The sequence below is a fragment of the Pseudorca crassidens genome, chromosome 15 (genome assembly GCF_039906515.1).
Source record: "Pseudorca crassidens isolate mPseCra1 chromosome 15, mPseCra1.hap1, whole genome shotgun sequence".
Lineage (NCBI taxonomy): Eukaryota > Metazoa > Chordata > Mammalia > Artiodactyla > Delphinidae > Pseudorca > Pseudorca crassidens.
The window spans coordinates 9,285,181-9,298,010 of NC_090310.1; the positions used below are offsets into that span (position 1 = coordinate 9,285,181).

Below are 12,830 nucleotides of genomic sequence, written 5' to 3' on the forward strand. Positions count from 1 at the left end.
TGGCAGTGGTTAAGAATCCGCCTGCCAATGCAGGGGATGCGGGTTCGAGCCCTGGTCCGGGAAGATCCCACATGCCGTGGAGCAACTAAGCCTGTGTACCACAACTACTGAGACTGTGCTCTAGAGCCCGCGAGCCACAACTACTGAGCCCACATGCCACAACTACTGAAGCCCGCGCGCCTAGAGCCCGTGCTCCGCAACAAGAGAAGCCACTGCAATGAGAGGCCTGCGCACCGCAACAAAGAGTAGCCCCCGCTCGTTGCAACTAAAAGGAAAGCCCATGCGCAGCAACGAAGACCCAACGCAGCCAAAAAAACAACAACAAACAAATAAATAAATTTAAAACAAAACAAAACAGTGACAGATATTATGAACTAGAAGCCACAGGCCCTGTGACTGACCACATGCCGATAAGCACAGAACTGGCACCTGGGAGAGGGGTTTGACCAGGATGTGTGCTATTTAAGGTTTCTGCCCTGACATCAAGAGGAGACAGGCAGACAGTCAATGAGGAGTTAGTGTGGCACACAGGCTGGAGACTTGGAAGGCAGGAGGAGCCTGGCTTGGGGTGGAAATGGAAGTTGTGGGCCACAGTCTAGGGAAGTATGTGCATATGTGTGTGTCTGTGGGTGTGTGTCTGTGTCTATGGAAGAAGGTGAAGGGCTGAAGATGAAACTGACAGGTGAAGGATGGCCAGAGACAGAGGACCTAGAACCATGGCAGGAGCTAAAGGAGAAGCTGCTGCACAAGGCGCCAATGAGTACCCGAGCAGCCACCTCCCTGGGATCAGGGACCACTTTGCAGACGTGGGGCATTTGACTTGGGGCTTAAAGGATGAGTAGGAGGTGACCAGGTGGAGAATGGGGGAAGGGCATTCTGGGGCAAAGCTGTGAACAAGGACATGGACAGTGAGAGAGCAGGGCTTCGTCCCTGTGGGAACCAGGCAGTCCCCACAACACACATCACTCCCATTCTTTAATGTGGTTAATTGATGGAGATTCAGTCCAGAGCAATGTTCTGTAGAGCCCTCTCCCCACTCTCATTAAAGGGGCATCACTGTGCCCCAACACTGGCATTCTGCACCCCTCTACTTGTTCAGGTTTCCTTTTTTCCTTGAGGAGCGGGGAAATGCTGGTACCACAAAATAGCTTTCCAGGTCCTTTGTGGTCTGGCCCTGCCTCTCTTCTTGGAGGCCACTTTCCCTCCCACCCTGTGAGCAGCCTTAACGCCTGACCTGCACATGCCTGGGGCCCTCTCCTCCCTCTTTTCTCCTCCTCCCCATGCAGCTGGCCAATGACTTCTAGTCCTTCCCCGCTAGACATCACCTCCTCCAAGAATTTGTCTCTGACCACCCAAGAATGAGCTTTGGACTCCTTCTGCGTGGTCCCACAAAGGCCTGTATTTATCCCGACTATAGCACTATCGTCCTGTGTGCATATAGTGTGTGTTAAGTGTCTGTCCCCTCATTAGATGGGGACACATAAAGGGAAGGAACGGGGTCATGTTCTTGTCGATTCCCCAGGGCTGGCACAGAAAGTGTGTTTGCAGACTGAGCTGTAAACACTTGGATGCTTGAATGAGGCGTGTTCCTATAAAGGAGCACTGAAGGAAAGGCTGGGCGTCTGGAAGCATCCTCGCCCCAGCACAGTTTGGGGTTTCCATCCCAACAGCAGGGAGGGTGGGAGTGGGGATCCCTAATATTGGGAACTGCTGCCACCTGCTGGGCAAGGCCGGTGTTGCCTTGCCCACGCCCTCACGGCTGAGCACCTGTGTGCCCAGGTCGGGATGATGACAGTCACTACCTGTCCTCCAGAAACTCCCGGGCTGGTGTGAGAGACACCCTGACAGTGACAAGACAATGATGTGGAAGTATATGGGCTTTCGGGGTCTGGAGGCAGAAGGGGAGGCAGCTTGTGTAGAATTCAGGAATTCTGTCCCCGGGGCAGAGTTGTGAGGGGCTCAGAGCAGGAAGGGCCAGCCAACCCAGGCTCCGAGGCTGGGGAGAGTGCGTGTCCGTGTGTGTGTGTGTGTGTGTGTGTGCGTGCGTGCGTGCGTGTGTGTTGTTGATGTTCTCCTGTTGTGGCTTTTCTGCTGCTTTCTGGCAGATTTACTCCCTCTTTCTCCTCCCCTGGGAAGTCTGGCCCTGGCCCATTATTGTACAAAGTGCTGGCCATTGTGTAAGGGTCACTCTTACTGTGACCCTATCAGGAAGGCCCTCCTTTAGTTCCATTTCACAGATGAGGACGATGAGGCTCAGAAAGGTAAACACAAACCAGGTACTGAAGGTTGGGTGACATGGTTTGTAAGCCACCTAGCCCTGCAAATCCAAGCTGTTTTGACCACAAAGTCCAGCCCTGCCCAGCAGGCAGCTCTCCTTCCCCCTTCCAGACTCCCTAACCCCAGCCCACCATCTTCTAGATCAGTCTTGAGGCCTGGGCTCAGCCATCCTGGGGGTGCAGCAGAGGAGGGAGATACGGGCAGTAGGCAGCTGGGGAATGAGTCTCACTGCTCAGTGTGTGATATTTAAGGTATTTGTGATGGAATTGACTATATGCCTGAATACATTGCCCTCCTTTTCCCAATGAGAAGATTTTTAAGAAAGAAATTTGGCTCAATAGTCTAATTAAAACATTTAGGGGTGCAAATGAAATAAGCGGCTCCCTAGTAATATTTAGTGAAAACATTTAAAATGGAAATACTTTAAATCACATATATTTACAAATAACTTTATTTCAAAACAATTCTTTTCCACGCTCACGGTTTGTGAAAGTTCATTCAAACCCTTCACTTGTATTTCTGCTTCTCATTGTCATGTCATGTGTCATCCCTAGCACCTCCTTTGAGTTCCCTAATACAGTTTTCTCGAATGTGTCATCTTCACTTGTGCTTGGAAATACAGAACTCTTTTTTTTTTTTTTTGGCTGCACTGCATGGCATGTGCAACTTCCCCGACCAGGGCTTGAACCCGTGCCCCCTGAGGTGGAAGTGTGGAATCTTAATCACTGAACCATCAGGGGAACCCAGAGCTTTTTGAATCCATGAATGATGCTGTTGCTGGAAAAATTATTCCAAGTCATGAGAACGGTTATCTTTCATCTCAGTGGTAGGTTAATATTTGTGATCTCCCTAGGATAGTACAGAATTATATAAAATAGCAATCTCCTAGTCTTTTATCATTCTCTTGCCCTGCTTTCTTTTTCTTCACAGCACTTCTTACCATCTGGTATACTCATTTATTTATTGTTTATTGTCTATCTCCCTTCCCTAGAATGTGAGCTCCGGTGGTCAGGGAACTTTGTCTATCTTCTTGTTTTATGTCTGTCACTTGGAAACATGCCTGAAGCATAGTAGGTGCTCAATAAATATCTGTAGAATGAACGAATATAAAAGTCTTAGAAATGTTTGATAGCCCAGTGGCAGCCAGGACCATGCATGCAGATGGCACTGGTGTGGGATGGGAAGGCAGCCCTGCCAGACCCACCCCCATGTAAGGAGGGCATCTAAGTCAGGGGCAGCCTGTTGTCTCAGAGGATTAGCTACCTACAGGGAGACTGAACAAATTATAAAATATATTGAAGACAATTGGGGAAAAGGCAGTAAAAATCTGGAAAGGGGGAAAGCTAGGATGAACCCTGTGCCATTGGAATTTAAGGTCTGAATGGAAACTATTTTTCAATATATGGAAATTGTATTAGTTTGGGTTTTCGGAGAACCAGAACCAATAGGATAAATATAGAGAAAGAGACTTATTATGAGGGATTGACTCACGCAATTATGGAGGCTGAGAAGTCTCACAATCTGCTGTCTGCAAGCTGGAGACTTGGAAAGCAGGGTGGTGGAGTTCCGGACTCAGACAGAAGGCCTGAGAACCAGGGAGCTATAATGGTGCAAGTACCAGTTCAAGGGCAGGAGAAGACCAAGTCTAGCTCAACAGTCTGAAAGAGAGAATTCAACCTCGCTCTGCCTTTTTGTTCTATTCAGGCCCCCAATGAATTGGATGATACCCGCCCACATCAGGGAGGGCCACCTGCTTTACCCAGGCCACCAAGTCAAATGCTAACCTCTTCTGGAAACACCCTCACAGACACACCCAGAGGTAATATTTAACCAGGTATCTGGGCATCCAGCAGCTCAGTAAGGTTGACATATAAAATTAACCATCACACAGATAAAGGAATAAACATAGGTAAAAATGTGTATGTTTATGTGTGTATATAAACATGTGTCTACTGAGCGGGCCTGGCAGTAGAGGTTACCCTAATTGCATTGAGCACAACTAACACCCAGATCTCGGTTTCTAAATATTATTCTCCAGCAAAAAGAAACAGGTATTCTTGTTGAAATGGCTAATTCTAGGGCTGGGGCAGGGAAAAACAAGATGAACCTGGAATATCTTATTGAGCCAGAAAAGAATGGACGTGTCCAAAGAATGATGCGACACATCAAAATGACAAGAGGTCAGCAAGGGGCACCCGTTGACCAATCCTGGGACAATTTAAGCATCAAAATAAATGATAGGAATGGATTATAACCTATGGAATAAAATAGGAAATCACAAGTTCATCTGATAAATAAGTAAATGAATAAATAAATGGGGGTGAAGAAAAAGTTTTTTATAATAGAAGGCCAACTAATAAATGTAGAAGAAATGATAAAATTGGAAAATCACCATTTGCAAACCATTGTATTAATAATTAATTCAGGCAAGAAACATCAATGGATGCTGAAACCTATGGGTGAAAGTGGGATGAAGAAAAGGGTGTTTCATAGTCTTAAAGTACCTCCCTTCCCCAATACCTACTAATTATGATCAAGTGATCAACATTACCAGCACCAGGCGTCATGGTTCCAAATGATACTGAATACAAGAACACAGCATCAGGAGTTCCCTGGCGGTCCAGTGATTAGGACTCAGCGCTTTCACTGCCATGGCCTGGGTTCAATCCCTGGTCAGGGAACTAAGATCCCGCAAGCTGTGCAGCATGGCCAAAAAAAAAAAAAAAAAAAAAAAGCACAGCATCGTTTTTGTGATATTTCTGCCCAAAATATATAACAGTGGTCTAATTGTGAGAAAGAAATGGACAAACCCAAATTGAAGGACAGTCTACAAAATAAGTTCCCTGTAATTTTCAAACATGTCAAGGTCAAAATTCAAAGAAAGGCTGCAAATTGTTCTAAATTGAGGGAGACCAGAGAGATGTGACAACTGGGTGCGATGTTTGATACCATATTAGTTTTTTTAACCCTAAAAGGATATATATATATATATATTTTTTTTTTGACATTGAAGAGCAGTTTGAAATTGCTTCAAAGTAAAAAGTTAAGACAAAAGAAATGCCTGACATGAGTGTTAGACCTTTCTGGCTGGCTCCTGCTGGCCTGCGGGATTCATTATCAGACAAGCTCCTGTGGAACCCCCGTGACTGGATGTGAGGGGTCTTTGTGCTCCCACTGTCCCTGGACTCCCTGACACCCTTTTCTGACTATATCTGTGCTTCATCCTTGCTAGCCCCAGAGATCCGAGAGCAGAGGTCCTGTCTGGATCATGACATACAGCAGCCTCCAGAAACACAATGAATGAATCTCCTCCACAAAAGGGGTTTTTGGGGGTACAGCTCAATTCCACCTCTTCACCTGGGTTCAACCAAAGAAACTGGAGTCTGGCTGTTAGAGGTGCACCTGGTTGAGTGGGACCCAGACAAACCAGGAGTCATGTCTGCAGGGAGCTTCCTGGGGGGTCTTGGAGGAAGTATGTACTATTTAGAGTGGGGTTGAGGGTCTAATCCCCAAGATGGAACCTTGCTGCAAAGGCCTCTCAATGGGGAGGCCCTCTTACACGTTTGAGGTTACTTGTGCTCTCAATGGTCACATCGAGGGGGGGGTGTGGGATATTGAGATTCTGAGACTTCCCCTGCCCGCCCCCCCTCAGAGCACAGCACCTCCACCCACACTCCAGGATCAGAATGTTGGGAATACTGGAGGAATAATGAACACTATTGTGGGAATACTGGAGGATATTGCTAGGGGGGATGGACGGTTCATTGTGTTAGGAGGCATTTGCCAGGAACGGTTAAACTTTTGCCCTTCTGTTTTCTGCTTAGCTAAGGTTATGGTTGTATGTGTGGGGATGCCACTCAAGCTTCCAAGATGCCAACTCCTCAGCATGGGGGACTGGGGCACCTGTCTCTCAGCGTTGACGTCATCCGGCTCTCACTCCTTTCTTATCTCCTGATGTGAGTAGTGCGCCCCCTTGAGGTGAGGGGCACGCATGCCTGGACAAGGAATGGGTGAAGAAACTCTGGGTCTGGCTGGAGGGTTCCAGGATCCGGGAGTGGAGGCAGGGGCATGGTCAGCCTACCCGGGGCGGAGCCTCACAGGGAGTGCCTTGACAGGAAGGGAGGGCAAAGGGCCACGTCCTCCGCCTGCCCCACCCTGCTGACAAGAGTCCCAGTCACCAGGCCACCCTCTCAGTCTGGGGCCCTCGAGGGGTAAGTGTCCTTCTGAAGCCACCTTGTCTCTTTCCTGGGGATCAGGTGAGAATTCCTTTCCTCTTGTGGGGTGGAGGGGGGCGGTCCAAACACCCTGCCCCCTCTGCTTTCCTTTAGGTGGGAAGGGGCCACACCTACTAACCCCTCAGCATGATGCAGTCCCCTGCCCACGAGACCGGGGCACTGGGGGGCAGGTACAGAACGTCTCAGACCCTTCCCCTCCTGACATCAGCCTCAGGGCCAAGGCCAGGGCGGAAAAGCCAAGTGGGGCACCTCATCCAGGCAAGCCGCAAACCACTACTGCCTCCTCTGTCACCCTACCACAGAGCCCAGAATCCCAAGTGGCTGGAGCGCTGGGGGACACCCAGACAGAGCCCTCGCTGGACCAGGTCCTCCGGGAGCGGGATGAAGCCATTGCCAAGTGAGAGGAAGCTGCTTGTGGGGGATGGGAGGGAGGGTGGTGGCTGGCTCACCCTCAGGCTCTGTCCTGCCAGGAGGGGAAGGGGGGACATCAGGCATTCCTGGAAGAAAAGCCACACAAATACCCACTCTGTCACAAGGCGGGGGCTGTGGCCATACTTGTCCACCCCCAGGGCCCAGAACCAGATCTGCAGGCTCTGACGCCCAGGCTGCTCTCTCTGCCCCCTCAGGAAACGGGCAGTGGAGGCTGAGCTGGACATATTCAAAGCCAAGTTGCGAGCTGTGGAGGCCCAGCTGCTGGAAGTTCTGGAGGAGAAGCTGAGACTGAAGCAGGAGGTGGAGGCCTGGGAGGTAGGGTGGACCTGCCGGCCGGGCCCAGGGGGCTGGGCCAGACGGGCACAAGCCTGGCCCCTGAACCTGCTCTCCTGCCCCCAGGATGACATGCAGTGGATGGTGAGGCAGCAGGTCGAGAGTCAGCTGCAGAGAGAGTCCAGGGGCGCTCTGGGAGCCCCCATGGACCCTGGAACTGCCAGGACCCCCTGGGTCAGATTCCCCCTGCGTTGGTGGGGACGTTGGCGGTGAGAGAGCTCAGCCCAAGACCTTGGGAAGAGTAACTTTATTCATTAAAGTTTAAGGTCTGACACACCCCCGACGCATCCTTGTGCCCTCTCAGTGCCCACCTGAGTCCTTCTGTGTAGAAACAAGGAGCAGCCCGCAGGGCCTTGAAGCCTGGGGTTTTGTGTCCCCTTCTGGCCTTTCTTAGGCCAGGAAGTCTCGGACTGCAGCCATGAAGTCCTGCGGGCAGTCGCTGTGGACCCAGTGGCTAGCGTTAGGCACGGTCTGCATCTGGGCCCGAGGGAAGAGCCGTCTAATCTCAGGGTGGTGGCTGGGACTGTCCGCCGGAGAGAAGGCCACCGAGAGGGGGTGAAAGTAGGAAGATGGAGAGAGAAGGAGAGAAGTGGAGGCCAAGCGGGGAGGGATGGGGAGCCACGTGAGTCCACCTGCCTAGTGGTGTTTCTGGGTTTTCAGGCACCCCCTGCCCACACCCCAGCCCTCCCCAGGCTGGGGGCTGGATAAGTCAGGTATGCCCCTCCCACCACCCAGCCTGGCTTACAGCACGAATTGAGAGTTTCCACCCAGGAGGAAGAGGGATGGCCCAGAGTAGGTTTCTCGTCGTGGTGGGAAGTTCAAGATCTTGTCCAAGTGCTGGGCCAAGGCATCCAAGTTCACCCTCCACATAAAGCGCCCGTCCACCTCCACCAGGTTGGTGAGCAGGAACTGCCGCATACTTATGCTCTGTGGGGGTCCAGCAGTTGCGGGTGGGAGGGACTCCTTGTGAGGCCCGGGGCTGCCACTCTTCCTTTGCCCACAACACCATACAGGGGCTTGGGTGTATTACCTGGATAACACAGCTGAGCTTCTCATCCACCAGTTTTCGGGCACCAGAGAGGGACGCCTCATCGGGGATGTCTATGGCCCTCATGGCTGCCACGTAGTTTGGAAAGTTCAAGCTGGACGGGCTCTCCACTGGGCTGATGTCCACGGCAATCAAGCGCTCCACCAGCTCTGGCTGTGGGAGAGAATCAGACTGGGGACCTTAGGGCAGGCATAGCAGGTCTCAGGCCTAGTTCCTGGATCCTGAACTTGGCCATCCAAGGCTCACTGGAGTTCCAGGTTGCCTGCTGGGCACGCAGGGTCTACAGTGGATGGGAAGAAGCGCTGGATAGAGACGGCTCACCCTCTGAAGTGCGAGCAGCATGGCTGTCCTGCCTCCCATGCTGTGGCCAATGAGGACGCAGGGCACTAGGCCCAGCTGGGGCAGGAGGTCCTGCAGATCCTGGCTCATGGCCTCGTAGCTCATGTCTGGGCTGTGGGGGCTGTCACCATGGTTCCGAGCATCCACTGTCAGCACCTGGGGAGTGGGCGAGGCGGGCAGCTCTGGCATCCACATTCAGGGCATAGCCAAAAGCCTGGCAGATCTGCAGGCTGAGGGAGGTGGAGAGCCTCGGGTGGTGGGGAGATCCAGAAGGGGAAGAAGGGCCCGAAAGGTGAGAAGGCCCAGTTCTCAGACCTTGGAGGCCCAGATGACGAACCTGGAGCCACTGTGCCAGAAGGTCCAAGGAGTGTGACCACGTCTCTGGAGGTATGGCCTAGCTGGGTGGCAACTCCAGAGAAAGCCGACACCAAGAATTGGCAACAGCTGGAGCACAGCAGGACGGGCTGCTGGACGAGGTGGAAAGCCCCCTGTCATCCCTGGTGAACAAGCAGGGTCTGGCCCCCTTAGGGGGTAGGGTATTGGTGCTTAGGCATCTGACAGCAGAGCCTAGGTTAGGGTGCAGCACTTAGACCTGTAACACGAATGAAGGACTGGATGGGTGAAAGCACGAGGGAATGAATGGGGTTCATCTAGGGCCTGGGTCTGCCCTGGGGCCTCCAGCCTTAGAAGGTCAATCTCTTCTTTAATTTCTGCCGAGAAGGACCTGCCACTCCCCGCGCTGAGGACAGAGAAGCTGGCCACACCGCGGCCTCCTCTAGGGCCCCGCCCACCAAGGCCCCACCTCCCTCGGGTCCCCGCCTCTCCCGGAAGCTCACCCTCCGGCCGGTCTGCTGGGCCAGGGCCTTGGCGATGGAGTTGAAGTTGGTTTTGCAGCCGAAGAGCCCATGCAGAAAGACGAGGGGCGGGCGGGTTGCCTCCCCGTCCAGAAGTCTGTAGGAAAGCGGCACCGGCCTGGCGGGAGGAGCAAGGGTAGGGGAAGGGTCTGAGCCGGCTGGCGAAGTGGCCTGGGAGAGGGCGGGCCCAAGCGGAGGAAGTGGAGCCATCTGGGTTGGACTGGAGGGGGAGGGGCGAAGGACGAACTTGCACCTGACACCCTTGACTGACCTCGGCTCGGTGCCGCCTTGGCTGCTGCTGGGTGCGACAGGCACTCTGGAGAAGCTGGGACTGGAGGGGCCGAGGCCCCTATGGAGGAGCCTCCAGGCGCTGGCCCAGCGGAGCATCTCCCGGATCTCCTTCCCGGCGCGCACCTCGTGTTGTCCCCCGGCTCCGCCTCGCTCGGAGCCCCGCCCAATTCCGACTGGAGCTCCGCCTTCTCCCCGCCCCCTATCGCGGAGCGCCCCTCCTTCGCTCACGTTTCCTTACGTAATCCCGGAAAACTTCCCCCCCAGGCTCCGCCCCTTGCGTCACTACGAAACCCTGTGGGCACCACGCCCACAGGCGAGAGCACCGTACCTGGCCACGCCCTGGGCGGAGCTAACCAATACCCTGGCCCCGCCCTGCTAAGCTCCGCCCGGCCCCTCCCCGCGCAGAATTCTTGCGGGGAGTCGGAGCCTGAGTTTTGGGAATCACGTTCCCGCAGCTCGTGACGTGCTGGGTTTGGGGCTTGAACCCTCGCCGCGGGGCAGATCCTTGCCAAGCCGAGGAGGCGCTGCCTGGGCCCGCTGTGGACCCCGCACCTGGCCTGCTCCGGAGGCTGTATTTTCTGTGCCGCTGGCGGTCGCAGGCGAGGGGCGCCATGAGTGGCTCCCGTCGTCGAGGCGTCAGCTTGGAGGCGCCGTGCTCTATAGCTGGGGGCCCAGGCAGGCTGGACGGAGCACCTCTTACTAATCCTGAAGTCTACTCTAGAAAGAGCTAGGAGAGACTCTAGAGGTCATTTCCAGCCCGCCCTTCGACCCCCGCTCCTGCCCTTTACTGATGAGGAAACTGAGGCAAATAACTTACAAGCGGTATAACGTAACCTCTGGTCTGCGAGTCAAGGTGGGAGGCCAGGTGTTTGTACTAAAGGGGGCATTTGCTGCACTGAGCTGAAATGGTTCAGATCTGCTCACCTCCGCCCCCCATTTACCAGCAGAGAAATAAATAAGACCTTTATTTCCCACCCCCCTCAGCACATCGTGCAGGGAAGTCGCCTCCTTTTGGAGCACTGACTGGCTGCCATCTTCTCTGACCAGTCTGGGGTAGTGGTGGCAGTGGCGACATTGTCTCAGGTCTCAGCTGGCTTCCACAGCAGTCCAGCCTTCAGCAGCTGCAAGAGTAGCTGCTCTTTCTACAGCATTCTTCTGCTCAGAAACGGTCAGGGGGAATTTCCTGGTGATCCAGTGGTTAGGACTCCGTCCTCTCACTGCTGAGGGCTCGAGTTCAATCCCTGGTCGGGGAACTAAGACCCCACAAGCTGCGCAGTGCCAGGCACCCCCAAGGACTATACTGCACACCTCCCTTCAGGTCCTTTCCCACAGCACTTCCCACTGGGATGCTGTGTCCACTTTCCAGATAGCCAGTTGCCCAAGTCCTCCATGTCTTTTAAGGTCCAGGATAACTGCCACCTCTTCCTCAAGCCTTCCCAGCGTTTCCCAGTTGAAACTAATCTCTTCCACCTCATGTTCTCAAAACATCTGTCAGAGTCTGGACTCCTATGTGTCCACCAGGCTGGGGGCTCCTGAAGGACCTGGGTCATGTTTTGTTCATCTGGCGCAAAGTGCAATAGTAATTTTACTGAATGATTATGGAGAGATTCAAGCACTAGCTGAGGCTTAGGTGTAGGCTCAGCTGGTAGCTGGGTCAGTGCCCCCTCCAGGACATGGCACCTGGGCTAGCCAGGGATCCACTGGCTTCTCCCCCACCTCCTTAGGACAAGCCTGATGGAGTCAGTACAGTAGGATGCATCCTAACTCCATGGCCTCATAAATGCCTTGCCTAATGAAGTGGCCCCCATCTTGAGCCAGCCTGGTGATGGGCAGGTGTTTTGTTCTAATCTGAGGAGGACTTTGAGATCGCTGTGGACTCTAAACACACCAGGCGGTGTGATCATTTGTTGCCAGCATAGTCAATAGGGGCATGATGAGAACATCTGAGCTCTGGAGGGGGGTTGGTCCAAGGCCTGGGAGGGGTCCTTGAAGGAGATCAGGTAGGAAGTTTTTCTAGAACTGGTGGATAAAGGGGAAGAGGGTTGATGTCATGGTGGTGATTCAGAAGAGTAGCATTTCAAAGGTGGTTTCAGGTGGTCCCCCATCCCCACCCCAGCCTACTGTCTAACTGGGTAACCTGAGCCCGGCCCACAACCCTTGACCATCTGCCCCCAGTCAGAGTCCTGGGTCTAGGGGCAGAAGCAGTCTTGAGACGTTTCTGAGTCCTGGGCCCCAGCTGTGTCACGTGGCCGGTCAGGACCTGGCTGGCTGGCGAGCAGAAAAACCAGTTGGCTTGAGGTTTTCACTTAACACTCCAGAATAAGCAGTGGGACCAGGAGAGGGGTTGTTGTTACCTTGGAAGGACTCTGGTGATGGGGTGTTGGGCAGGGGTAAGCCTTAGGGCCGTCCACCCCTCCCATCTTGTCAGGAACAGGCCAGTGGCCTCGCTGGTGGTTGGTGAGGGTCTCCTTCTTGGGGGGTGTCAAGCCCCTGATATGCTGAGGTTGATGTAGGGGGAGAAACGGGGCACAGAATGAAGACGCTCGACCTCGGTGATCGACTCTCCACTTCCGCATCTCTGTTCCCAGCCGTCCAAACTGGGAAGGTGTTAGCATCCTTATTTCACTGCTGAGAAAATGGAGATTTGGGAGGTGAAGTCACCCAGCTCCAATCATGCAGCCCCCGTGTGGCGCAACCCGAAGTCCTTGCCCGGCTGTGTGACTCCTAGTGCAGTGCTCCGAGTATTTCGTCACCGCCCTTCTGGCTGGGGACTGACAGCCAAGGGGGTGTGGCCTGCGGCCGCAGGAACACTGCACCCTGGTGGCGGCGGCGTTGAATGGGTTAAGACAGGGAGGTGGCGGGTGTCCCTTAACCGCACCTGGCTCAGTATCGGTCACGTGGCCAGGGTTTCACCTGCCCCGCTGAGCAGGGACAATCAGGCTGCTTGTTTCTGCGATTGGTCACCATGGTGACAGGAGGGCGCCTGGGGAGGTCATCAGGGCAAATTCCTGCCCGCCGCCA

At 53.9% G+C, this 12,830-nt stretch overlaps 2 protein-coding genes across 9 annotated transcripts; one reads left to right on the top strand and one right to left on the bottom strand.

The window, feature by feature from the left end:
• The first annotated feature begins 6,330 nt into the window (after nucleotides 1-6,330).
• On the top strand, nucleotides 6,331-7,553 carry LOC137206806 (BICD family-like cargo adapter 1). Of its 5 annotated transcripts, none has more exons than XM_067705908.1 (4): nucleotides 6,331-6,488; nucleotides 6,721-6,909; nucleotides 7,139-7,259; nucleotides 7,344-7,553. In XM_067705908.1, the coding sequence occupies exons 1-4, from the start codon at nucleotides 6,346-6,348 to the stop codon at nucleotides 7,488-7,490; spliced, it is 600 nt and encodes a 199-aa protein (XP_067562009.1). In that variant the 5' UTR covers nucleotides 6,331-6,345; the 3' UTR covers nucleotides 7,491-7,553. The 5 variants fall into 5 exon arrangements, 2 of the variants coding, with proteins under 2 accessions (XP_067562009.1, XP_067562010.1); XM_067705909.1 differs by having other exon boundaries at nucleotides 7,139-7,244; XR_010934833.1 differs by having other exon boundaries at nucleotides 6,332-6,488; nucleotides 6,815-6,909.
• ABHD11 (abhydrolase domain containing 11) lies at nucleotides 7,510-9,976 on the bottom strand. 4 transcript variants are annotated; one of them, XM_067705905.1, is made up of 6 exons: nucleotides 9,790-9,975; nucleotides 9,501-9,636; nucleotides 8,647-8,820; nucleotides 8,308-8,478; nucleotides 8,023-8,204; nucleotides 7,510-7,716 (listed from the first exon to the last, which is right to left on the bottom strand). In XM_067705905.1, exons 1-6 carry the CDS (start codon nucleotides 9,903-9,905, stop codon nucleotides 7,668-7,670), a joined length of 828 nt encoding a protein of 275 aa, XP_067562006.1. In that variant the 5' UTR covers nucleotides 9,906-9,975; the 3' UTR covers nucleotides 7,510-7,667. The 4 variants fall into 4 exon arrangements, with proteins under 4 accessions (XP_067562006.1, XP_067562005.1, XP_067562008.1 ...); XM_067705904.1 differs by having other exon boundaries at nucleotides 7,510-7,800; nucleotides 9,790-9,974; XM_067705907.1 differs by lacking the exon at nucleotides 8,023-8,204 and having other exon boundaries at nucleotides 7,510-7,800; nucleotides 9,790-9,976.
• Nucleotides 9,977-12,830: the final 2,854 nt, after the last annotated feature.

Bases quoted from the DNA above. Each gene is read 5' to 3' on its own strand.
- LOC137206806 (XM_067705908.1), top strand. From the start codon at position 6,346: ATGGTCAGCCTACCCGGGGCGGAGCCTCACAGGGAGTGCCTTGACAGG. The intron at 6,489-6,720 runs GTAAGTGTCCTT...TCCTGACATCAG, and splicing joins CAGTCTGGGGCCCTCGAGGG to CCTCAGGGCCAAGGCCAGGG. The intron at 7,260-7,343 runs GTAGGGTGGACC...TCCTGCCCCCAG, and splicing joins AGGAGGTGGAGGCCTGGGAG to GATGACATGCAGTGGATGGT.
- ABHD11 (XM_067705904.1), bottom strand. From the start codon at position 9,905: ATGCTCCGCTGGGCCAGCGCCTGGAGGCTCCTCCATAGGGGCCTCGGC. The intron at 9,637-9,789 runs GTCAGTCAAGGG...TCCTCCCGCCAG, and splicing joins CAAGGCGGCACCGAGCCGAG to GCCGGTGCCGCTTTCCTACA. The intron at 7,801-8,022 runs GTAAGCCAGGCT...TCCGGCGGACAG, and splicing joins GGAAACTCTCAATTCGTGCT to TCCCAGCCACCACCCTGAGA.